Genomic DNA, 26,285 nt, shown 5'->3' with positions numbered 1-26,285 from the left:
CAGGAAATAACTAAACTGCAGACTTGCTGATTGGTAGATTTTGTTCCTTTCAGGTGGAGTGAGTCTAAATTTCCCTGTTCCCTATGCAAAGCTACGTGGCTGCTAGCTGTTGCTTAATATTTACCAGGCATGAGCCGTAGATTTAGTGTCGGTCTTCTCATCAAACTCTCTGCAAGAAAGCAAATAAGCATATTTCCCAAAGTATCAGATTATTCCCCGAAAACGTGGAACAGAAGCAAGGCACCCGCACTATAGAAATTCAGTCAAGATGATTTTTATATAAAAACAGTTTATTGATTTATCAACAACTGCCAACTGTACAATCCTTAGGGACGATGAAAGTGTATGCTACACAGTCTAACTTGTGTTTATGCAGAGACCATTCCTGTCTATGAGAAGATTGTAGTCGAATATTATGAAATACTGAAGAAAGCAAACAGAGCATACCCAAAATGTCAAATGTGGTAATGGCTTTGCCTGCCACCTTTATGAGTAACCACGTCTTGCATATCAGTCACAGAGAGTCAAACCAGAGGCAATAATTAACTTTTGACCGATCACTAAACTTCCCGAGTGGAGAAATTAAGATTCATACAATAGTCGAGTCCAGAGACTGAACTCAAGTCACAGCTGCTTGTCCATAAAATCCATCAGTCCTCCAGTTGATAGGTATCCATTCTAACGTCACTGAAAGCAGCCAATGTTCAGGGATAGGTCTTCATTTAAAAGTTTAATTTCTGCCGACCAAGGTAGAGGCAACTGGAAACCACAATTTTCTCCTTCCTCTGTCCGAGTCTGAAAAAAGGGCATTTCCAGAATCCTCCACTGCTAAAATCCAAGGGAATAACGTCTGTGTTACAGCAAATAGCAAAGAAAAAAAAAATGCCGTTGTCAGGGAGAAAAAAAATCCAAATTAGATTTCCGAAAAGGTCATTCTGGACAACGAACATGAAAAAAAAGCAGAGGAGGGAAAAAACTGAAATAGAATATCCTCTTACAAAGTCCTAATCTAATTTCCATCCCCAGAGGGGACAGAAAATCACGGAGAGAACAAGAAAGAACCATCACAAGCGTAACTGGACACCAAAATATAAATCTATAAAAGGCCTTTTATTACTCCATTATGTACACTTTTCACAGGACCTCCAAGGAGAAGCTCCAGAGCGAAGCGCCGCTTCTAGTTGTGTCATGGAACTTTATCTCCACATTAGAAAGGACGAATAAAAAAGAAATATCCAACAAACAGAAAAACAGCAAGACATTATTTTCTTCTTAGTGCCTTGGGGAACTGCACTTGCTGTACAAGTGTTATTTGTATGAGTGAGGAAGGGCAGAGCCGAAGGTCACAGCATCCAGGGCCACGACAGCGCCAACGTCCATTTCAGTCTGGCCCTGCCAAACTTCCTGCCCATCCACCCCGGGGCTGCAGGCAACATCCATGCTGTCTGTGTGAGGGAAGGTAGATGGAGGAAGAGTCTACTGTTCCTGAGCATGAGCATGCTCCCATCCAAAGCAGCCTGTTCTAGTAGATCACTTCATACACAGTGGCCTTCTTGTCACCAGAGCCTGTCACAATATACTTGTCGTCTGTCGAGATGTCACAGCTCAGGACAGATGAGGATTCCTTGGACTGAAGGAGATTAAAAAAAGAAACAAAAAAACATTTATGTCTTGGAGGCACATTGAATATTTTCAACTCGATTTGAAGTTAAGTGAAGAGGATTAGCTGACTACAGGGCAAGATTAGATTGCAATGACATCAAGTTCTGGCCTGATGCCCCTCAAAAAGACTTCTTTGTCAGGTCAATAATTCAGGTTCAGTTTTCACTGATAGGAGAGTCCTGTCAGACAGCGGTCGCTGTGCCCTTCCTCTCAGAGACAACTGTGCATAGTTTTGGACTGGCTGCAGACAGTGTGTATTGATCTGCATACCTGGAATATGCTGGCGCCATAAGGAGTCCTCCAAGCATTCAACAGATTGTCCTTCCCAGTGCTTACGAACCATTTACCTGCCAAGAAAACAACAGCGCAATCAGGCCTGCTTGAACAAAGAAGCCGTGGTAAAATACCTACAAATGAAGAGTTATCATGTCTGTAACCTTGAAAACACAACAGGCACACAGACGGTAAAGGAACTGTAGTTTTAGCACTAAATAAACTAGGACAGGCTAAGGCTGAGCAGTCAGCATTATCTCTCCATCATTTTATGTGTGTGTGTTCATACCACAGTAGGCGAACTTGAGGGAGAGGACACAGCTCTCGTGCAGGTGGAGCTGGTATTTGTCAGGCTTTGAGTGGTGGAGCACCTCCACGTTACTGCTCTCCATGCCCACAGCGAGCCACTCTCCAGTCGGACAGTAGCCCAAGGAGAAGATCTGGAAACAGGGCAGAACGGTAATTACCGACAGCTCTGCTGCTGAAGGGAAACTGTCCTCCACCATAAGTCTGTGAATGCGTGTTATCCATCTCTTTCATGTTACTGGGCTGTACCTGTGAAGTGAAGTCATGCTGCTGCAGCTGTCGACCCTCCCTCAGATCCCAGGAGCGAACAGTGTTGTCAAGACCGCCTGTCCAAAGCTTAGTGCCATCGTGGGAGATGTCAATACAGCTAGCACCATCCGTGTGACCCTGGAACTGCCTACAATCAAAGTCAGAAGGCATACAAACATTTATTGACATCCACTTTCAAAATGACTCACACAACAGCAATCCTGTGGCCGGGCCAAAGCCCACACAGTGTGAATAAGTGTTTTCTTCCAACCTAACGAGAGTCTGGTTGTGCAGGTCCCAAACGGCAATGTTTCCATCGCTGCAGCAGGAGAAGCAGACCTTGGCATCGGGGCTGATGGCCAATGCGTAGCATGCCGGGGCCGAGGAGGTGAGCTCAGCCTTGATGCGGGGCGTCTGAGAAGCCAGATCCCAGATGGTCAATGTGCTGGCCTCACCTCCGACAATCAATGTGCGGCCATCAGGCAGCAGCTTACAGGAGCGGATGTAGTTATCCCTGTTCTGTTGCACAGAGGACAAAGCGAATCAATACATGTTCAGGGCAGTGGAGCTAGAGAGAGATTTAGGAACAAGTCGGTTGGAAAGAGGATGAGAATCCTTCTGTCATAATAAAACAACCACAGGGTATTCTCAAACTAGTGGGCACATTTTTAGCTTTATTCAGTGATGCTCGCTTCTCCAGCCAACAACAATTTATCCAAAAATGGCAAATGAGCTTCATAATTTTCTACCTTGGTCTTTAGCAGATGTACGCTTGTCTAAAGCATCGGCTGCATTAGTGTACCAGTGCATTCGCTGAAAAACTGTTAGTGGGACGTGTGCGTGTTGTGGTCCTCTTGTATAACAAAGGATAATCCCATTGTTAAGGGAATGAGGTTGTGTGTAAACAGTTCATTACCTTTCAAAGCAACTGCACAGAAAGAATAAGGTGTAAAACCGTTGAGTGAAATGTGAATCAGCAGCGGTCCTCACCAGACAGTCCAGTTGGGACACGGGGCTCTTGCTGCCAGGTTGGCTGATGTCCCAGATTTTGACACAGCCTTTGCCACCAGTGTAGACATGACGTGTGGGGTTGCTAATGGTAACGGCGCACACCACCTCGCCGTGGCTCAGCGTGTTGATCTGACGGGCGTGGCGCGGAATACCCGGGCCGATCAGGGCGTCGGGCGGGAAGGGCACGGGCTGCATCTGACCGTCTGCGCTGACGTGGAAGGAGTAAGCCCTGACGGAAAAGACAGACAGGTCTGAGTGTTTTAAAACGCTGTTGCTTCTAAAAATGCTTCAAACTCATTTGGCGAGAAACTTACGGTTTGCCACCAGAAATGGATGTGAGGCTGGCTGGAAGGCCTGGAGCTCTCATGTGGGTGTGAGGATCAAATCCCTGAAAAATGACAAGATGGAAATCTCATAAGAGATCTGTGACTGACCAATGATCAAATCCACATGGTGCTATTGTAAAAGAAATAGTTCCACATTTTTGGAAATACACTTTGTAACAGGCACTCATAGAAAAACAGCTCCACAGCGTTACTAGAGGTCTAAAACTCCACAGGGAACCTTTAACAGACAGATATGAGAGAGGTATCGATCTTTTCATCCAGCTCTCGCCAAGAAAGTTAATGAGTGTATTTCCCAAAATGTTAAAACTGTTCTTTTAACTATGTGCAGTGCTTTTAGCTGATCTCAAATGCAGCTACATAACAGTACAGGAGAAGGAGTTACCATGGGGGAGCGTCCATAAGCTGCAGCTGCCGCAGCGCTCATCTGTGGGGAGATGTGCAGACCAGCATACACACCAGGACTAGTCAGGCCTCCATTCATTTCATGATGACCCATCATGGCAAAGGGGGTAGGGTAGGAGCCTGCAATGGACAGAGGGGTGCGCAAAGCTGGGGCTGCTACGGACAAAGACGGGAGAAGGATATTGGTATGTGACATAACAGTACACTGGGAGAGGATGGTAAAAGATTAACTCAGTTGCTAGAGAGGAAAGAGAGCGGTACCAACCGAGAGCCTCCATGCCTGGTGGTTTGCCCAGGATGGGTCTGAGCCCGGGAGTGGAGCTGGTGCCAGGGGTGGGGGCGTCGTTGCGGGGGGTGGGGGTGTTGGACTTGAGGCCAGGCGTGGAGGATTTGTCATTCTGTCGAGGGAACGAGAGAGCAAGCACGTTCACAATTCCGGAAACGAGGCACTGTGTAGACTGACAATTTGAGAGCAAACTGAACTTAATCCAATCTAATTCTGACAACCCTCATAGTCCTGCAGAGCCATAAACTGCTATTTATTCTAAAACCTATTATGGCCACAATGGAGATGGGGCCGTTTTTATCCCCTTACTGCTTTGGCTTTAATCTTTTAGTGAGGCAGAGGGGGAAAAATCCTGGAATAGTTAAATACATTGAGCTATTAACAGAGAAGACCTGACTGATCCTGATGCGGGACAATATTATCCCTGACGTTTAGTCATGCACTTAAAGCACCGACAGCCATTCCTAATCCACTACAGAAAACGTCCTAGATTTATTTGCACATATCCCTTTGCTCTCTCTGCAATTCTCATTTAAACCCTTTCTGTCCTAGTTTGTTCGTAACTCTTGGTGTCTTACATGACTGAGCTCCTTGGCCTTGGAGGATGGGGTGCTTCCAGAGGAAGCCACTGATGCAGGGCTGTTGGGTGTGTCCTTCTTTGGCGGGCGGGGCTTATCGATCCCATTTTCAGGTGGCGAGTGGGCTGGGCTCGCTCGCGGAGTGGCAGGGTCCTGCAAAACCACAGCAACAGATTTTGACGTTTATGCAATAGCTTCATCTCAGTACACGTCAATATACCACTCCCAATTACGAGCTGCACTGCTCACCTCATTAGACACATCTACCACCAGGTCATCACTTTTCTCTCCATCACTGTCCTGTGAAGATAATTGGCAAATTAGTCACCTTAACAAATTGCTTTTTCAGTGAAACCTTTGAAATGGGTCTCTGAACACAGGAGGGCCTAAGGAACACTTTGACATTTTGGGAAATGCGCTTATTCGCCTTCTTGCCAAGAGTTGGATTTCCTGGAGACTTGTTGTCACGGTCAAGGTTGCCAGGCAACCAATGGAGACTCCAGGAAGTCCCTGTTCCCAGCCAAAATTGTCCAGCACATCACCCGCTGTTTTTTTAAATCTTCAGACAGAGCCTGGCTAGCTGTTACCCTCTGTTCCCACTCTTTATGCTTAGCTAAGCTAACCAACTCCTGGTTCATATTTAATGGATAGACGTGAGTGGTATGAACCTTCTTATCTTACTCTTGGCAAGAAAGTGAATAAATTCCTTTAAATACTCACATATCTGCTCATGCTGTCCTTCTCCTCCACTTTGCGTTTCTTTGAGTCCAAACTGTAGTCAGAGGAGCTGCGGTGCTTCTCACTGGATGTGCGTAAGCTTTCTGATGGGGATATGGAGTTATTCTGCAAAAAGTAAACCAAACATACTTTATTACCATTTCATCTTCCATCGTAAAAGAGAGCAGTGAAGTCATTCATCAGTTACAAATTCACAGGGAACACGCTGTGCCAATCCTAACACTGAAAATGCCTCATTCATGCGACTATGGATGCTGCAGACTCTTAAAATGCAGCTGTAGGCCAGCTCCAAGCAGTACCCTGACACCAGCCAAGCCCAACCTCACACACAAGCCTGTCCCTGGCCAAACAACAGAATGGGCCGTTATCTGAACTGAAAGGAGGAGGGCTTGTTTTCTGAGCTGGGCTCCCTCCTCCTCATAACTGGACAACAAACAGCCTCACAGGGACATGAGCAGTGTGTTGTGGCTGAACAGAGGGCCTTTTCTCTGGAGGCAGTCAAGCTAAGAGAGAGAGGGAGAGAGAGACTGAGAGCGAGAGAGACTGTACGTTGTGGGCATTGGGCATTGATTGCCGCAGCGCGCTTGGGCACCATGTCAGCTCGGGCTTTGAGCTCTGATAAAGAAAGAGAATCTATATCCTGCCAGTGGGCACGGCAGCGTGGGACTGACTGGTGCTTCTTCATGGAGCCCGCCCGCCCGCCCACACAAGCTGGGACAGCTCACTCCAAACACCAACAGAATGGGAGGAACTCGGCAGGTGTCCAGCGGCTTTCACAGGAGTTTGCCATTTGCCCGTAAACTGCCAAGTTCTCCTGATTCCCTCTGTCCCTTCCTCTGAAGACCAAAGCAACAACATGGACTAAGTCAGTGGCAGCCCAGGGAAGTGAACAATGGCCGATGGACTAGCAGTCTGGGCAAAGGGCCACTGTCTGCATAATGGCTGACCTTTAAAGAGATGCTTAGCGTGACTCATTAACCAAAGTCACCACTCTGCTATCAGATGACCTGGGACAAGAGCACAGAAACAAAACAGGCCTGCTAATCGCCCCAGGAGTTCCATTTCTTCAGACATGACTGCACCCATTCAGCTGGCCCAGCCTGCAGAAACACAATCTCACAGGCCCATCACAAGCCATCAGAGATCGCAGCCATTCAAATAAAACGCTTTAGCAGGTCCAGCCAGACGGGGTGGAGAAAAAGAAAACAAAACAATTCTCCATTTGTGTTCATAAATATTCATCGCAAGCCAAGGAGGAGAAAGAGTGAGCTGGTAAACAAGGGAGACAGTAACAGTAGACGGGATCAAATAAATCCCTTAAGAAGGGGAAGTCCAAGTCTTCCTTTAATTGTGATGAAATTACAAGTCTTCTAATCTCTCCAGCATGATACCAGTCATTTCCCTTTTGGATTAAAAGCACAGGACTTATATTCCAAACCTCATTTCCAATTAATAATTTTATTGAAAGCTGATTACAACAGTGCATGAAATCAGCCGCAGCGTGCCATTAGCAGGAATTTTTACTTGTCATTCGCAGTGCAGATGAAAATGTGATGAATTATGAAATCAGCAAAAAAAAAAAAAAAACAGTCGCGGGTTTGGGCGCTCACCGTATTCTCTGTGTTGCGGGCGTCACAATGGCGGCCGAGGCGATGGCGAAACCAAGTAGAGCAAAGAGAAAAACAAGTCAGTTAGCATATCATAACAGATGCTTCTGGCTGAACGTGTGAGAATCAACTGCAGGGCACAAGGCCCCTCTTATCACCGTGTGTTGGAGCTGTTGAATAGCTTATGCAGTCATGGACTAGGAATGTACCAGCTCATTACCCAGACAGAATGTGAACAGACAGGATGTGCTCCTCACCTTAGGGCCTTACGATTTTGCTCTAGAGAGTGAGATACACTCCACACTAAATTGGTTTCTCCCCATTTAACATACATGCAATGACGTTAAATTGAATACGCACTTCAAGTCTTCTAAATAAACCGGTTAAGCAGCTAATGCCCGATTGGATGGCAATACGCCTCCTCACCTCTGTGTTCGAGATCATGGTGGTTCTTCTCATCCTTCACTGGGAGGTGGGCTTGGCTGCCCAGGGCGCCTAATGCCAGCAGGCCTGAACCAGAGCCTGTCACGGGGGGGATGCCGGGTGGCTGCAGGCCTGAGGGGTGAGGTGGCAGCTGGACCGGGGGCCCGTGAGTGGCATGGGAGAGATGCTGCGCCTGGAGCTGCTGCTGCTGTAAGTAGACAGTGAGATAGACAGACAGACACCAAGTGGGTCGGAGGGAAAAGGCAAGGAGAAGCCACACACTTAACATGAGGCTGATCAGTTAAACCCTGGATGATATTAGCGCATTCACACATCTATTACTGTCAGGATCAGACAGCAATCCCCCTCAGTGCTATTTCCATACCAGGCCAGGCTGGCATAAGCCCCCGATCTGTGCTGAGGTGAGTAGATGTTATGACTAACGATCAACTGCTCAACACGTCTAACGCATGAGACGCACGCTCAGGCGGCGTTAGTCAGCCATGATGAGGTGAAAAGAAAATAGAAGCGTTTTTCATTCCGTGTCAACGACAAACAGCGAAGCAAAGTTTGATTCAACCGCTGTTTAACACAGTGGAAACCGCTTCACGTCAGGTAAACTGGCGCATTTCATACTGCAGCACCACAGCACTCCTGTGCCATCCGTGAGCTGAGCAATCCTCTAAAGGAACATGAAGCTGTGTGGGAATCTGTCAGCCTGTGGGCTAAACAACTACCTGCTTTTTAAACACTTCGAAAAACACAACCAGCGTCTATTTACTCCTCTCATATTCATGTTCCTGGATTAACAGAACATGAATCATTTGCACACCCAAACTTTAAGAGACCGAGGGAACACTAAGTGCCAGAAGCTGGCACTCTTTCCCTCTCACTCGGAGCATTTGAGTGTGTGTGTATGTCTGGAAGGCTGCTCCGGGAGCCAGGACCAGGGGTCCCATGCTGGCACTCAGTCAACCCTCCAATATTCACCATCAATATTTGAAAGGCACAGGGAAATGGATGGGAGTTAAAAGGCACTCAGCATGGAAGTAAGCAGTTTAAAACAAGGTTAAATAATACTTAGCTGAGACACCAATAAAAACATCAGCAATTTATTACCCGTCTACGAGCCAGCTGAATAATTCAGCCGCTGTTACAGCGTGCACCTTCTCTTTTACAAGACAGACTTCAATCAGTGACCATTTATGGCCATTTCAGGAATATTAGGTAGTTTGTAACGACTGAGGAGTCGGTACAACACATACACACGCCTGCTTCACACACAGCTAAAATACATTAACTCAGAATGCGCTTGCTCTTGACTTCTTATCTCTTTTTAAAACAGAGATATTCAGTCATAGATCTTACAAAGGGCACGTCCTACTAAAATATGTCCTTTAAAAAAAAAGGATCATATCTGGAGGGTCTTTCTAATTGCTTATTGCCCTCTACTGTATCCGCCCTGAAGGTAGAGACCAAATTGGAAAATCGTAAGGTTTTTAACTTGCAACCTTGTCCTTTGCTCTACAGGGCAGATGTCAATCCAATTACAAAATGCACCCAGGACACAGAGGGAGAGAGAGAGAAAGAGAGCAAGAGAGACAGTGAGTGTGTTATAATATTGTGTCCATGAGGGAAATTAAGGAGCCAGTTCATTGGCAGGGGAGAGCCATCCTTGCTCATTGTGTTTAATGAGGCACTGATGGGTAATATGCATGGTTGATCAGCAAGAGCCCTCATTAGAGGGCCATAAATGAAGACAATAATAAATAAAGAAAGGAGTCTGGCCTATTTCCTCTAATTTAATATTCACAGATAAAGACCTACTCTTTGCCCTTTTTTTCTCACACTGAGTGTCGCCACAGAAACACACACACAGGCAAAACTGAGCAAATGCATTATAGTCTCCAGTGTCCTACCTATGCTAACTATTGGGAAACGCATAGCACTTGGACAGAAAAAGTGCCATGCAACATGCACAAGCCCTTCAAGCCCAGATGTGTGTACACACCAAGTGCATTAACAACAGCATGGCACATACAGAGATTTGTGGATGCCACTGACCATGAGAGAAGGGTAGGCAGCGTGCTGCTGCTGAAAAGGAGGACAGAAAACAGTCAGGGCAACAGCTGCTCGAGATGCCCATTCTCCATTATTATATACTGCAAATGATGGCGTTACAGACAAAAGAATTCTCTTTTAGTTCAACGCCCTATTAATACAAAGCCATTGAGAGGGGTTTATCCAGGTGGCCACTCGCTGGCTGAAAGGTGGACTTATCTGAACTACTCCTTGGCTGCTTTCAATATTTGGTGTGTTTTCTAATCAAACAGGAAGCACCACCTGTCAGGTTCTTCTCGACGCAAGCAGCTGCCCTAGTTGCATCCTATTAATGGCCCTCAGCCCCATCAATAAGGCATGCAGCTGGCTCCTGGATGCTGCCTGTCTGCCTGGCACGCTCTTTCACCCCACCTTGCTTTACAATATGCATGAGGATTTTGGCATGCCTACAGAGCTTCTCCTCAATGAATAACTAATGGAGAGGTATTCGTAAAACATACAGTAGCTACATTTCCACCTCCTCTGACATGAGAAACCAGCACGACTTGGGTGGAGGCCTGAGTGTTTCTGTAAACAGGCCGGGTGCCAAATAGGACCACACACTAAAATCGTGAATGGGCTCATCCAATATTTTAGAAAATGTAGATTTTTTTTAATGCTACTAATATTAAATTATAGCCAAAGACAAACAGAGAGCTACAGTGAAAGCATCGCAGCCACAAATTCTAAAGCACAGCAATATTCCAGCATTGTATCCGAATGTTAAAAATCGCACACACGGGAGGGAGCCGCAAATCAAGTCTGCTTTTCTTAGGAACAACTTCTGCTTGCAGCTGCTCTGCTTTGATGAAACTGTAATAACACATCTGCTTCAGTCTAAAAGACACCTACTCAGACAAATTCTGGGGAGCAATTATCCTGGAACAAAAGGTCACTAAGGGGGCATTAATTGAATTCCAATATGTGCCTCCAGTCATCAAGTCAGCCTTTTGGGCCAGCCTCTTATGCATGCTAAAGACTCTGCAAGATTCAACTGTTGTAATAAGATCAGTGATAGCCTGAGCTTTGTATCGAGGGTGACACCAATCACTTCTGCCTTAGGAGGGCAGGGTGAGTACGGCTGATCAATGAGGAGCAGATGGCGTTTTGAAGCAGTGATGAACGCCGTGCATTACCGCTCACTGCTGCGGTGAGCAAAGAGAGCCGTGCTGCGGAGCTGTGATGGCTGACTGCTGTCTGTACTGCCTCAGCTAGCTTGCAGCGCTGGCTGCGTTCTGCTCACCCTCAGCCTTTTAATTCCCACAGCTATCCAGGTCAGCAGTGAGGGATGAGGCTCCTCGTTAAAACCTTAGCCAATTAAAGCAATACAGGCTGCGAAGGGGATCTCAAGAGCTCTCAGGCTCGCATTTATAAACACACAACAAGGCAGTGAAGATGCCACAGAGACCAAAGCTGGAGCAACAGACGAGCTCTCGAGAGCTGCACTTGTGCATATAGGTTGAAAACACTGATGACGAATATAGCGCTAAATAGAAAAAAAATACATTAACACACTTGATTCAAGAAAAGACACATCAGCAATATATAACTTAAGTCAGTGGTGTATCACATCCTATCACTTAACAGAGACTACTTGCATAAAGAAGACATGGAAAAATACTATTCACAGTGATTATCTTATGTGCACGTTTGTCACTGACCAAGGTCAAATAAAGGAAAAAAAGGGGGTATACACACGGTGAGAGGCAGATTGGGAAGTCCACGTACCCCGATGATGGCATTCAGCTCAGTCATAGTCACCTGCTTAGCCCGCTCGACTGCCTGAGCAACCTGCTGCTGGTGCTGTGGGAAGACATTTACAGAAGATGAGTTGGGCATGCCAGCATCTATCACGCACCCACACTCACTTATCTGTGAATTTCACACTTAATTTTCATAGTGCTGCGGCAGTTTTCAAAGTGAGGGCACACTGTACAATGTACAATAAGTGACTTTATTTTAGTGCTAAACTGTGACACTGGTTCAGAGCCACATTCAGAACTCACCTCTTGTGACAGGAAAGGCATAATTTGAGCTAAAATTGCGTTGAGCCGCTTGGCAATCTCCGTCTGGAAAGACAAAAGAGGAGCAAAATGAGACGGTAAAGTATGAAACAGACAGTGACTTAATATAACCCCGCCTTTAATGTTTACACCGATTAAGTCAATTACTGCGGCAATCAGAACTGCTTGACTCAACATCCTCTAAACAGCGTGATATTGACATTTGAAATATTTAAAACATTAGGAGAGCCCAGGGGGATGGAGCACAGCTGTGCTGAGAGTGCACTCCATGCTAAACGGATATGAGCAGGCAGAGTGCTGCTGTGTTGAGAGGATCCTCTCTCACTCAGCCCTCCTTCCCCTCATCTGCAACTGCGGTGTCCTGCAGTTAACCTCAGAGTTAAACCACACAACCACACCCCAGCGAGAGAGAGGCCCACTGACCAGACTGCACTGTTTACTTACATGTGACAGTGCAGGCAATTTACATTAAGGGTCGCAACTGCAGTTTAAGCAAAGTTCACAAACCGTAATGACCTCCAGGGCAACGCACCTCAAATCTATGATCAATACCATTAAAAGACAACTACCAGCCTGTAAACATTAAGAGTGCAGTGTGCAAGAGCTCTGCCTTTCCAGGACTGAAGCCTGGGCCATTTCTCACTGCAATCAGCTGCCCAGCCCACCACCCTCCAAACCTCCCATCTATCCACAGAGCCCTGCCTCCATTCTTCTGCTTGTCTACCAACTGCCATGGCAACGGCTGCAGCCCTATCTTGCTGGGATCATTATGCAAATGGCACCTCTGCTTGACCGTAACAGGCTTTAAAAATCATATTACGTGCTTGGAGGCAGGTCATTAAATTGAATTTTCAGCCTGTCGATCACATGAACGCAGCAAATGAATGGTGGATAAAAAGAGCAATGGGAGGAGGCGTATAACAACCCCCCCCCCCCCTCCACACCTCCCCTGTAAAAACACTGCACAGCCGGCTTGTTCTGCCTCCTTCTTCTTCCAGGGATGGGAGATGAGACTCTCAGGTTCAAGCTCTGTGCTGGGAGCAGAAAAATAACAGTGCCAAAGCTACATCATCTATGGAATTTATGAGCTGCAGTTCAACCCAAGGCCACTGCGGAACACAAACACATCACAGGGATTTTCTCCGATTTTTCATTTGGAGCAGCACACACAATGTACTTTGCAGACCGCCAGCTTATTTATTACACATGGCAGAAATGCCAGGCAGTTTTGGCAGCCAGACATATTACCTCTGAGCAGAGCCAGAGAGATTGGAGAGTAATGTCCAACAGAACGAGACCTGCTGACCCAAGCCGCAACATGGATAGCCACTTAGCCAGGCAAGCCGGCAGCACAAACAACAAGCTGAAGATGAAATATCGGATGAAACAAAGTAAAGCTTGGGATCAGCGGCAATAATGTGAAACAAATATATGGTAGCATGTGCTACAGAGAGTACAATAGCCCATAAGATAACACCGATTACAACTTCATTACAGTCTCCAGACAAGAAAGAACACTGAGGATCTCTGACACGCAATAAATGTGACCTACAACCAATAAAGCAATGAAAGGGTTAGATAAAGGTTTTATGAGCATTAGTATTAATACAATGCAGTAAGTGCTCGAGCAAGAGCTCAAGAACGCCCTCAGAAATGGTTGAAAAGCTACAGAGCCTGTATAATCCATGTTTGTTGAGATAAGCCATGTCAATAGCAGTCGAACATTTGACAGGATTTGTGAAAAGGCCTTGAGCGCGCAGTCCATTCCTCTGTAGCTTAGTGTCATGGTGACAGCTGGCTGGGAGAGGTCAGGAGGTGGCTGATCTACTGTGCCCCGAACAACTGGCAGCCTCTGCACTCTTACAACACAACATGCAAATACATGGAAAAGGCATCAACTCAGCTCGCCATCGCTGTCAAAATAGATACAGTGCAGTGTCGGGAGGATTTTTTTTAAAATACTGCTGGCAGATAAAAATGGGGCTGTTGTCACTTTAAGTAGATGACAGCTTGGCCCTTGAGAGGCCAGCTTTGCGCTGCTGCTACACAATTACAGGTACTCGGACCTGTGTAGCACCACTTTAAGAGCACTCTCAGGCTGGCTTGTCAATGGCGTGCAGAAAGGTATTCGCCTGTTGCTATCAGCAGTGGGAAAATGGAGTCGAGACACTGATGAGTATTAAATACAGAGGGAAAAACCACCAGTGGCTGTGGTCCATCTATAAATAATACTTGACTAGTCAGATTTAGAGGGGCTCCAATTTGTCCAAGATGACAGCATCGCCCCTTTCCTGATTTTTCTAGTAGGAAGAAAACTAGACTAGTGCTTCACGAGCGGCTCATCTAAGCCAGAAAATGATGCATGTTTCCACTAAACTGAGATGTTGCACAAAGCCTCAGAGCCTTTGTTAATGTGAAGCCAGTCCAGAACACTTTTCTAATTGGCATCTGAAGTTATCTGTATTGATCTGGCTAAGGCCAAAAGCCTGCCTAAATGGATGCGTGAGTCATTACTATGACTGCAGCAGTGAGTCAGGTGATTATCATGGGTAAAGGATGGCTGCGATCTTAGAATAATACAATTTATTCGAACAAATGCAAAGCATAAAAACATTACCTTCTTTGAAGATGCCATACGTTAAAAAAACTGTCTGTTTATATAACAGGACCTGACAGCCAACAGGTCACACCCTGTAATTATTGCACTCCAGTCCAGTCCAGCATGACAGATTGAGGATTCGGGAGCATGATGGCTCGGAGAGCCACAGTTTCCCCAGCTACTTTTCACTGCATGCCTCTTTTGTATGAACACAGCAGACAGTCCGCTGGCTGACCGTATTTGTTTTGGCCCTGGGCATGGCGGATAGTTTGCTACTTAGCAAATGATTCCCGCAGCCACGGTCCTCGTGTCTGCCTTACGACTACAGGTAACAGCCAAATCTGATTGAGCCTCGCTAACACCCAAGCCCCAAACCCCGTGCAGCTCTTGGAAACAAGCACCAGATGATGGCAATTACTGGCTGACATCACGCAGCAGAAATTAGCCGTTTGTATCTACATACTGTCACGGCTGATAGAGAGGGATCAGATAACACTGCCACATCAGTCCATCTGAGCCGTGCCGGTGTGTGCATTCTGCAATCTGAATTATGTCTCTGCACTGTAATGAAAAAGGCACAGTTAGAGGAATGGATTTCCTCACTATGGAATAAATCTCCTGGCAGGAAAATAATATGCCTATGTGCATCCAATAATCCATCCCAACCCTGCCTGTTAACCACTCTTCATCTCCTCCTCCTCCCCTGCCTGAGCCGTAAGCTGGGGGAGCTGCATGGACGGGGCCCACACTGTTTGCTCACAAACACGCCGTTCAGCAGGTTAGGGCCCCACTGATGAATTATTCAAGCGCTTCCATCAGCTCTGTTGAGGTTCCTGATAAAAGTCAGGCGCTAAAATGGATCAGTCGATTAACCTGTTTACACAGAGCCGGGCTGTTGCCCCTCCCCCAGCACTATTCTCCAACATGTCTCCGGCTCCCATCCCCCTCCTCTTTCCTCCGGTTGGCGATAAGTGCCTGACAGAAGCTATCAGAGCGGCTCGAGCCCTGACAGACATGTGGCAGTGTGACACACGGCCCAGACACTGATGGATCACCCTACCACGCCAATCCACCATGCCCCCAACGCTGTCATTAGCCAGGCTAGGCTGTCGCAGGAGAGGGGAAAACCTCACTGGCTTAAGAGCAACATGTATGGGAATCTCAGGGTTACTCATTCATACAATTGTTATCTCTTCAAGCATCACTGTGATTGATCTGTGGAGTAATACAAGATAGGATCTTTTGATAAAGATAAGGGCACAATAACCGACTAAAGGACTTTTACCCCCCTCTTGTAATTCCCGTTCATCTTAAAAAGAAATACTGGCCCATCAGCAATCCTCTCTCCTTTAATCATTAAGTCAAAGGCCGAGCCTGCCAAAGTCTACCTTTAATCTTATCAAAAGGCTGAGACAAATCCCGACTTTACACAACTCAAATAGGACAATAGCAGTTGTACAAGTTTCCGATTGTATTGTCTTGTTTGTGTGCAGTAGATCCGTCTGTTTACAGCCCTATTACCAATGCTCTCTCAGTTCACAGCCTTCGAGCGGCTCCTCCTGGGTCTTACATCCCCTGACGCCGTGGAAAACCACTGAGCTGAAAAATATGATGGGCATGATGGCACCTACCTGTTTGTGCATCTCTATGTTCAGCCCGTAGGACATCTCGTAATACTGAAATGAAAGCAAAGATGTAATTGTGATTAATGAGGGAAAAAAGGTCACATTTGCAATCAAGTTGTGCTAACATTTACCGTATGTATGCAATCACTTTAAAATACAAACCCCAATTCCAAAAAAGTTTGGACGCTGTGTAAAATGTAAATAAAAACCGAACGCAATCATTTGCAAACGAGCTGCGTTCACCAACAAGTGTTCCTGAGATGTAGTAACATCCTTTATATAGTCATGTGTTTACAAAGTGGTGAACCTCACTCCATCCTTGCTTGTGAATGACTGAGGCTTTCCAGGATGCTCCTTTGATACCCAATCATGATACTATCACCTGTTACCAATCAACCTGTTTACCTGTGGAATGATCCAAACAGGTGTTTTTGGAGCGTTCCACATCTTTCTCAGTCTTTTGTCGCTCCTGGCCCAATTCGTTTGAAATGTTAAGAATTCAGGATAAGCAAAAATTGAGAATTGATTTTTACAAAAAAAACAATGAAGCTGATGAGGTAAAACATTAAATATATTGTCTCTGTATTGTTTTCAATGGAGTGTCAAAAAGGATTTGCAAGTTATCACGTTCTGTTTTATTATGTTTTACACAACTTCCCAGCTTTTTTGGAAAGCTTTTGCTTTTATTTCCATACTCAAAATCATAATAAATCATCATTTTAGTTTAACTAATATACTGTCTGTAGCCACAAATCAATATTTTGATTGATCACTACACTAATTACATCATCAAATGATTTTTTTAACATCATGACTGAGACCTGAAGACAATCCAGCTTCTGTGGAGCAACTGTGACAGACTAAGATCAGACAGAAACGGAGTTCTTTGAGCAGCTTACAGCCAATAAATCAATATTTTGTTGTTTATAGTGTGGGCACAGAGAAGAAAGGGGTTAGATTTATTGATCACTATCTTAAGTCCTCAGATCTCCAGGATGTCTATTTACTTAGCGTAACGCGATTGCTCAACACTCTTGATATTTCGAGCCAGGGCAGTCTGGCTGGCTGAAATGTAATCCGTGGAGCCCACAAGTGGCAGCCAGGGCAGAAATGGCTTTCCAGTCAGCGTCTATTTGATGAGGCCAATGCATTATTCAGTCCATTAGCTTCTTCGAAAATTACTCTCAAACAAGAGAGCCATTCTGTCTGAGATCAGAGCCCCACAGCCGTGGCGTAACCCGACACCCAGCGCTGGCTGTGGGATACTTCCCTACATGTTTACCTAACCTCCTCCCTGTCAGGCTGACATGTTGTTTTCCTGTGAAAAGAATGTTTAACTTAAGCCTGCATGTGTTGGTTTAAGTCATCCCGGGTGTGTTTACCTGGGACAACAGAGTGCACTGCCTCTGATTGCATCATGTCTGAACTAAATTCCTGCGTCATAAGCACACCTATGTTTTTTCTAAAGGGCCGCTCAAATAAAAGCTAATAATTTTGGTTTACACAGAAACTGAGGTCGGCCGAGTGCAAAATAAACTGCAGCGTGCTCCACGTCCTCCATTTTGTTTGCTGCGGTGCATTTTTCCCACACGCTGCTCTGGCCCTCCACCATCAGCTCACACCTAATTTATGGCCATGCATATGTCTGAGCGTGGAGTCTCCTAGGAGAATAATCAGATCAGCACACACAGAGGGCAGCACTGCAGTCGACCCTTGGAGATCAGGGGCGCGCTATAATGGAGCCTCAGCCCACTGCCGCCGGCATGTCAGGAGGAACTCCTCCGTAACAACCAGCTACATCAACCCCCCTGGGGGCTTTCACAGGCCTGTACCTGACACTCAACCCGCCCTAACCACCACATAGGTGATCACAATAGCTTGTCTCACTCCACCCCAACTAGATCTTCAACAAGCCTTGCAATTTGGAACCATAATTGCTCCCCATTGTAACGTAATCTTACCATGACATAGTGGCGCTGCATCTCTGTCTTCTCATTGGCCAGTTTGTCATACTCCACCTTAAGACTAAAATAGAAGGCAAGGTGTCAATTTCAGGCATCTCAATCACTTGAATAAGTCACTCACACTTAACCAATTGACAGCACTGTCTTTCTCCATTCGTGCAGACGTCAAGTACCAGACATAACTTTGACTATTCAACAGAGAGTAAATGTTGACACTGTCATACTTTGGTGATACACTGTGTAATCATTACCTGTGATACTGGGCTTGCAGGAACTGAAATTCATCTTTAATCCTGTCACAGGACTCGGCTACGGTGAATTTGAAGCCAGGCTGGCCGGGCTGATGTGGAGCCTGAAAGAAGGTTGTAAAAATCACATCAGTCCAGACACAGTAGAAAGTTTTATTCATCTTTTTTTTTTCCTGCTTTGTGCCCCGTGCTGCTCAGGGGAGCTGAATACTTCTCACATTAGGATACTTCCAAGATAATATCTCCTCTGCAGCAAGTAAGACATTACCACCACACCAAAGACGTGGGTCTGCTTCACACCTCCAGAAGCTAATAACACAACATGAAAAGGCTTTCACACTGAAAATGAAATCTAATTTCAAAAATGAATTAAAACCACCACCTGTCCTGGTGCTCAGCAGTCATATGTTCGTGTGTGGCTGAGTAAATATCTCCAGGCATGCAAACCATCTGCATCCATTTACCACTAAGTGCATATTCTGGTGTGGCTTAAATGCATTGTAATATGTCCATATAGGAATTTGATGAGCTGCATTAAGGATGGAAAACGCTTTGTGGGGCAGATTTGAGAGGGAATCAGCACAGTCAGGAACCATGTCAACATCAGTGTTGACAGATAAATATGCTGTAGTAAGTACAGAGGAAGCGCGTCTTACCGGATGTCGGCCTTGTGGATACATCTTGAAATGTACCCTTTGTTTATCTCTCCAGTGTTCAGGTCCTTTGGCAAAATGGTTGAAATGTGCTCACAGCCACACCAGTCTCAGCAGACAGGGGTGGGGGGCAGGGGAGGTCGTGAAAGCCCTGTGTTGAAAAACGACGCGGTTTAATCTACAGACGAAAAAAAAAAACCCAACAACAACAGCACAATACAGCGCACGTTGTTCACTAATAAGTAGTCAGAACAGTAAAGTAGGTCCAAATTGTTGCAGGCGGTTAGAGTACATGTCAAAAAGCAGCAGCAGTCATGCGCTTCTGTCTTCTTGATGACCTTATTCGGTCAGTGGTCAGCGACAGACGCGATATACAAACAAAATCTCAATTTGCAATTTAAACTGCTGCAAACACAACAGAGACCGAATACAGGGGCCACTTCCACGGTGCGAAATTCAAAATGCTCGCACCGAATCCGTTTGTTTGGGACTCTAATCCTGACTGATGTTGGTCAAATGACCAAAAACCCCGCTCCCGGACGTCTACAGGCAGGCCACAGCCGACACCGCTGGCTTCCACCTCCTGTTTGACTCCGCGGAACGCGATGGAAGCGGCGCGCCGCCGCGCGTACGCCCCGCAAACACTGAGAAAGAAATCAGCGGCTCTGGGAAATACGTACCCGTGCGTGCGTCCTAGCCGTCCGTCCGACTTTCGCTCCCGAAGAAAAGACAGAGAAGGCTACAATTCATGCGTTTAATCCCTCCTAATGTGAGCGTGGTGGACGCGGATCTCGACAAGCATCCTCTCGCTCTCTCCGGAGCGCACCCAGCCAGACCGGGGGAGCAGTTAGGAGAAAATTTGGTGCGGTCGGGCTAGATTAAACTACTTTATTCTCAGCCGCGAAGCTCCGAGGAATGTGCGCCCTTTGTGGCTGGTTAATCCCAAAAATGAAAAAATGAAAAATAAAAAACCCCAATAAAAAACAAATACGCTTCCAAAATCTGTCTTCCGACTCGAAGAGGCTGGAGATTCTTTAAAAGCGTAACATGGTACTCTCCACAATCTCGCATTTCCCCCAGTTGTCCAGCTTACCCCGGTTGCCACACACAGGCAGCAGGGCTGAACTGCCGTGAAAGCGCCTATCTGTCCAATCGGATTACTGGGAAGGAATACGGCCACATCTGCCTATCGGAGAGCGACGGCCCCCACGTGGGGTGCAACGATACATGACATCATCCCGCGGATCCACAAGGCATCATCCGTCCGTCCCACCATGTACAACAACAACAGCAGCAGGCATTGATGTGCCGACGATGATATCCAAATTTGACAGAGACAGCACAAATTCCACATCCGCGCTTCATTAGGGCGTTTGCTTTTCTTCTTCTTCTTCATTTTTTGCAGCCCAAATAAAGTTGATGAATATTTTGGGTGAGACCACCACCGGCGGGGACGGGAAGGGAGGGAGGTGTGAGGTGCAACAAGCATTCTTGAATTTTTACCCCCGTACAAAGAAGAAGGGGGGAGCTGCGAGCTTGTTAGTGTGATACTGTTCAAAATTGTGGAGCAGCGTTACAGAAAAACATCCAAAGTAACGACCACAATCAGAAATGTGCGGGTTAAACTCCCCCCAACACACACACACACACACACACACACACACACACATGCACGCACGCACGCACACCGTGAAGGACACAATAATGACCAATCGATCGACGATGTCCACCGAACTGAAGCTCGATGCATTTTTAACCTTAAATATCTCGTGATTCCTGCGCGGGCCTACCTATCAGCATTTGTGTAATAGTTGCACTGCGGGGAGAGAAGAGATGATTGCCTTTGTCTGATATGAACATCAGCCATGTCTGAGCGCAGCCTCTACGCCTTGTTTTGAAGGTTCAACTCAGCCCCACGTGGGACTGCTCTGCGGCTTTAAGGCCTCTCGTCCAATAGCAGCGCGGCGCACTTACTCGCCGGCTTCCCATTGGCCCAGCGGCGTCGAGCCTGTCATTCACGGCGCAGCGTTGTCAATCAATACCACGCGGGGTCAAGCGCTGACAAATGCCTGTGCTCCTCGGTCCTCTGCCTGTGAATAGAGCCTGGAATGGCTGCTTAATTAGCTTCGAATGGCTTTTCTCTCCAGTTCAAACAATCTGTTACCACCACGTGGTAATGAGAGCCTACATTAAACAAAGGAAGAAAGGAAGCATGCAAACAGTTGTAACATTACAACCTGTAGTTTTCCTTTACATATGGGCCTATGTAACCAGCAGTCAAAGGGGTCTTGTTTACCTTCATCACCAAGGCCAATCGACCTGGTCCAACATTAAACATGAGCAACAACCTAATATTAATGTTATTCTGTACAGATGGATGTAGTGCCTCCACAATCAAAAGACCAGAACTGAGACACTTGTTTTTATGATGGATACAAAGGAAGCTACTTAAATCAGTTGTACGTTATTTCTCGGCTGTGATAACAAGCCTGTGAAATGAAGAAAAACAACACCAGATGCATTAAAATAGCAGACTAATTATGTTATCTCCAGTCTTTTAATGTATAACACAATATACTCAAAGCTGCTAAATTAGCAAGAGACAAAACATTAGGACTCTTCACACGTGCAAAAGATGTAATCTTAGACAATACTGAATGAAATTATGGTCGTTCCAATGAAGCAAATGTAAATAAATGAATCTGGTCTGCGTAAAGCCTGGATAAAGCGACAAAATTGCAAAACAACTGGCCGTGTTTCACACTGAGTATAGCAAAAGCTTTTTGGGAACACTAGGGTCATTTTGTCATGTTAAGGTCTGAGCTCGCCCAGCAGTCGTCTTACTTGTCATTCTTGTCAGCCACCTTGAGGATGTGGGATAACTGTGTTATTTCCAAAAGTATGGAGGCAGTCTGTGAGAAACTCAAGCACACACAAGAGCTGGCGGGCTAATCTCAGCCAGGCACCCCCTCATGCTTTTCAATAGAGAGTGCTTGGATTAAAGGCAACAAAAGGCCGGGCCAAACCCCAGGGAGAGGGGGCCCTCCGCCCACTGAGACCCCCACACTGTTTATTTACACGGAAACCCCAGCCTCGGTGAAGCTCCCACCCTCAGGCATTACACACTGGCCTATTTGCAGAGGTGGCTCTAATTCTTGACAGAGCAGGGATTGTCCTCACTCCTGCCACTTTGAACTGAGTATAGCAAGTCACTCTCCACATAGCTCAGATATAGCTGCTGAGGAATGATTGTGTTCCCTCCACAGAACAACTACTCTGGGTTTTATTGTCAAAAGGTAGCCATACAGTAGCTGCCACGCTCTGCATGCATTTCTGTGGAAAAACCGGTATCACTCCACTGAGCTGCTGTTTTGAAATCGTGGCGTTGCAGCTGCCAAACAAGGTAAAGATCAACGACATGGTGGAACCATTTATCATGAACCTATATTGGATGTATTTGGAGATTACACAGCATTGGCTCATTAATGTGACTTGCAGTTAATAAATGACTTGGCCATTTTTCTCTCTCACGCAGGCTTACTTTCCTGTTCATGAAGCAGAAAATGAGGGTCCTGTTACTGCAAAGGCTCGGGTTTGTATTGCAGTGACTTACACTTCAGGATACTGGCATGCTGTCTATATGGAGATGCACACAGATGTACCGCACATTCACAAATAAAAACACACACACACGCTGCGTGTCGCAGCCGCGCCATTCACAGGCAGGAGGCAGAAATTCAAAAACACACACACACACACACACACACACACACACACACACACACACAAACACGCATTCCACGCAACAAAGGGCCTTCAGTGTTTGGTGGAAACTAAGATGAATTGCCTGTACTGTGTAATCAGGATGACTCATCAGACAGTAATCAATGAAAACAGGATGAAAGTCCTTATCAAAGGAGAAAAATGCAGACATGAGGAGTGTCTCCAAATAAAAAGTCAAGATTTTTGGCAGGAATCTGGAGCTGTACGTAGCCCTCAGCTGAGGGGGACACAGAGCCAATAGCTTCTCTAAAATTAATATTCTGTGCTATCAACAGTCCCACGCTGATGAATAAGTTCAGACATTAATAAGAATACACAACTGAGCACGGTAGAGTTTGCTCCATGCCTGTGTGATTTCCCTTGAGGAGCAAGCTGAGGTAAAGCTCAGGTGAATATTGGTTAAGAACTATCTTTTTTTGATACATCATTGTGGTTTCAATTCTCGAAACAACAGCAGCTAAGTTACTTGTTTGGCATCTTGTTTCATGTAAATGATCCACTTTTCCCGGTTTCTGTCAGAAATACTTCCTGTGACTGTTAACAGACTCTTCAAATACCTTTCCTGCACAACATCGAGCCATTGCTCTTTTCCTGGAGGATCAGCTTTACATCAGTTTCTTACTACGGCCGAAAACAGCCCTGCGTCTCAAGAATGTGCCGAAGTCTGAGGAGGTTTCCCCTTCAACGACATATCCCATGTTCCACTGTCACAGTTCAAAGTTAACTGTTGGTTAGACTGTAACGCACTAAAATTAGATATTTTGTAGAGAGCCTTGTAAATTATTACTAAAAGATGTATGTACTCTCCGCTCATCTATCTTCCGAGGTTATTATGGGTTAGTATTTCCCAACACATGAAGCCTTGAGTTCTAGAGTGAATTCTGTCACGTTCAGGTTCATTCAAAGAAAACATCATTTGGTTTGTTGACAGACACTCAGCCGGTGTGTTCACATGCTAACAAACAAGTCAAACAAAGCGAAAAAGCGAAAGCAAACCACAGTTTTGTGTTTTCATCTGACACAACAGTCAGAAAACATCCAGCATTAACATCCAAACAGTTGACATGACAATCTTTAAAAAAAAAAGGGTGACAATAAAACTGTCGTCACCATTTATTGGCTGCGTTTGCTAATCAATCCATGATACAAGCAGCCATGATGATCCTCGAGTTCAGCGTAGCAGTCGTTGGCAATGAAAATCAATCAAAGCTTAGCCACATAAATCACAGTTTTGATTCAGCACATTGCTCATAATATTCATTTCCGCTAATACGCAGCGCAGATAAGACACAGAAATGCCTCAGAAGTACAATATGGAGCATGTCTCAGCGCTGAACCAGCAGGACTCGCACAGCGGATACATGAACACCTCCTCCCTCATACTGCCTCATCCTTGTACACAAAGCTGTTGTCCTGCCACGTTGTTGTTCTGTGTATCCACCACACACGGCAGAGCTGGCGGGCCGCCAGTTATATTCTTATCCACTTAAATTCAGCAGCCTACTTTCGGAGAGGTCATGGTGGTGCGGCGGCAGCCCTTCTAAACTTAATTCTCGCTCACACCCTTCACAATGCAAATCGAGAATCAGAACTGCCGTTATAGTGAGAGCTTGTTCAACAGACCCTCAGCTCAGGAAAAAGCACAACGAACTGCAGATTACGGCTAGTAACTCAGGACACAATTACTGAGGAAAGATTCAACATTAAAGTGATCAGAGGATCAAGCGGTACCAGTTGATTGAGAAGACCTTGAGCGGCTCAACAACTATTCGGTTCCTCTAATCCAGTTTGCTAAATGGCTAATGTGATTAAAAAGATTCTTTAGGCCTAAATTCAGTTATGGTTCATGATTACATTCACATGGCATGGGAATGACTTCACATGACTGTCTCGAAAGAAAATATGTTGTCAAGGTAACAGCCCATGCAAGAAAAGTGCAATGTCTGCAGAGGTCAGAGTCTGTGAATTGTTCAGCTAAGTGTCTCATGAGGGTTAGCATTATATTCAGAGACGTAGCAGTGCACGGCAAGGGAAAACCTCAACGGTGAGAAATGTGATGAAGCAACTTTGCAGAGCTGAGATGAATTTATCGCTGAGTGTAATGAATGGTAAGCAGAGCCCTTTAACCAGCTCCACAATGATAATGTGAGCTGTGCAGTATCTCAGAAATCTCCTCATGAGGCCGCAAGCTTCTGTCCTCATATACCGCTTTTCACCACTTCTGCCTCACTGAGGAGCATTTCATATTCCCTGGCACACAGTAATATAGCTCCACTCCTCCATGCCAAATTGACTCCACAAGTGCTCCTATACCTGCTGACTGACACATGCTCGCTGAAAATGATTCCTTCACCAGCAGCCAGCATTGCTGCTTGCTCTGGAGGGGTACTTGATTCCATTATTAAGTTGAAAAAGAGAGACAGAGTGAGGGTGTGGGGAGGAAAAAAAAAAAAGCTTGACTGGGTAGAGAAGAATAATAGAGAGCTGAGGAAGTTATCAGGGCAGGGGAGAGTGAGCCTGCCGTCTGACAGCAGATCAGAGAGCTCCTCCAGCTGGAACTCCTGCTCATGAGCCCGGCAGAGCAGAGCCCAGCAGTCGGCCGGGATGATGAGCGGCTGCACCTTTAAACTGCGCCGTACATCAGCTCCACATCTACACCACAACACTTCATCGCCAGTGGTGGAGGAAGCATTCAAATCCTTTACTTAAGCAGTGGTGAGAAGTAACTAAAGACATGTACTGAAGTACTCTAAGCACAAGTTTGAGCTACTTGTTTTGAGTTTGTGTTTTTTATGCTGCTTTATTCTTCTACTCTGCAGCATTTCTGAGGGAAATGTTGGAGGAGTTTATACAGTGTTTTGTTAAAAAGAGCAGAGTGTAATGTGGTCTCTCGTCATGTTTCAGATGCCGGTGACTTGTTTACAGACAAACCACAGAGTCATTTCCCCTCTAAACGTCTCAGAGGGTTTTATCTGAATAACTCTGAGGCCCAAAGAAGTAAAATTATCTAATAATTCACAAAATAAGCAACTATTCCATACAAACACACAAAAAAATGGATACACAGTTGTGCAGCATAGCCTTTTTTATTCATCTCATGGCCCCTTAGACTTACCTCATGGCCGGTTGGAGGGGCGCAGCCCCTGGGTTGGTAACCACTGGACTAAACTATCTAACTAGATATATAGTAGTTAAAATCAACTCCACATTTGAAGAGCTACAACAGTAAAATGCTTCTTATGCTCTGAAGTATCAATATTAACAATCTAATAATGTCATATATGAAAATATATCACAGCAGTCACAGCAGCCATTTTTATGTACTTTTATGCTCATAATTTACAGTGTAATACTGAAGCATACTTTTTTTGACTTACTTAAGAAGGATTTGGATGCACAACTTTACA

General features: G+C 45.7%; 1 protein-coding gene across 4 annotated transcripts; it reads right to left on the bottom strand.

The window, feature by feature from the left end:
- Nucleotides 1–278: 278 nt before the first annotated feature.
- tle3a (TLE family member 3, transcriptional corepressor a) lies at nucleotides 279–20,190 on the bottom strand. Of its 4 annotated transcripts, none has more exons than XM_041938110.1 (21): nucleotides 19,776–20,190; nucleotides 19,099–19,246; nucleotides 18,446–18,546; nucleotides 18,192–18,255; nucleotides 16,237–16,281; nucleotides 11,989–12,051; nucleotides 11,681–11,785; nucleotides 7,886–8,090; nucleotides 7,463–7,470; nucleotides 5,835–5,957; nucleotides 5,364–5,414; nucleotides 5,115–5,267; nucleotides 4,516–4,648; nucleotides 4,231–4,406; nucleotides 3,816–3,889; nucleotides 3,481–3,730; nucleotides 2,762–3,009; nucleotides 2,491–2,638; nucleotides 2,225–2,375; nucleotides 1,933–2,009; nucleotides 279–1,630 (listed from the first exon to the last, which is right to left on the bottom strand). In XM_041938110.1, exons 2-21 carry the CDS (start codon nucleotides 19,120–19,122, stop codon nucleotides 1,523–1,525), a joined length of 2,307 nt encoding a protein of 768 aa, XP_041794044.1. In that variant the 5' UTR covers nucleotides 19,123–19,246; nucleotides 19,776–20,190; the 3' UTR covers nucleotides 279–1,522. The 4 variants fall into 4 exon arrangements, with proteins under 4 accessions (XP_041794044.1, XP_041794045.1, XP_041794046.1 ...); XM_041938111.1 differs by having other exon boundaries at nucleotides 4,231–4,403; XM_041938112.1 differs by having other exon boundaries at nucleotides 11,711–11,785.
- Between the last annotated feature and the right edge of the window lie 6,095 nt (nucleotides 20,191–26,285).

The sequence above is a fragment of the Chelmon rostratus genome, chromosome 6 (genome assembly GCF_017976325.1).
Source record: "Chelmon rostratus isolate fCheRos1 chromosome 6, fCheRos1.pri, whole genome shotgun sequence".
Classification (NCBI taxonomy): domain Eukaryota; kingdom Metazoa; phylum Chordata; class Actinopteri; order Chaetodontiformes; family Chaetodontidae; genus Chelmon; species Chelmon rostratus.
Note: the sequence above shows the minus strand (reverse complement) of the source record. Positions and strands in the feature narration are given on the sequence as shown.

Coding starts and splice junctions, on each gene's coding strand:
- tle3a (XM_041938110.1), bottom strand. CDS start 19,122: ATGTATCCACAAGGCCGACATCCG. Junction 3,890..4,230: donor CTTATGGACGCTCCCCCATG/GTAACTCCTTCT, acceptor GTCATTTTTCAG/GGATTTGATCCTCACACCCA. Junction 2,639..2,761: donor CACAACCAGACTCTCGTTAG/GTTGGAAGAAAA, acceptor CTTTGATTGTAG/GCAGTTCCAGGGTCACACGG.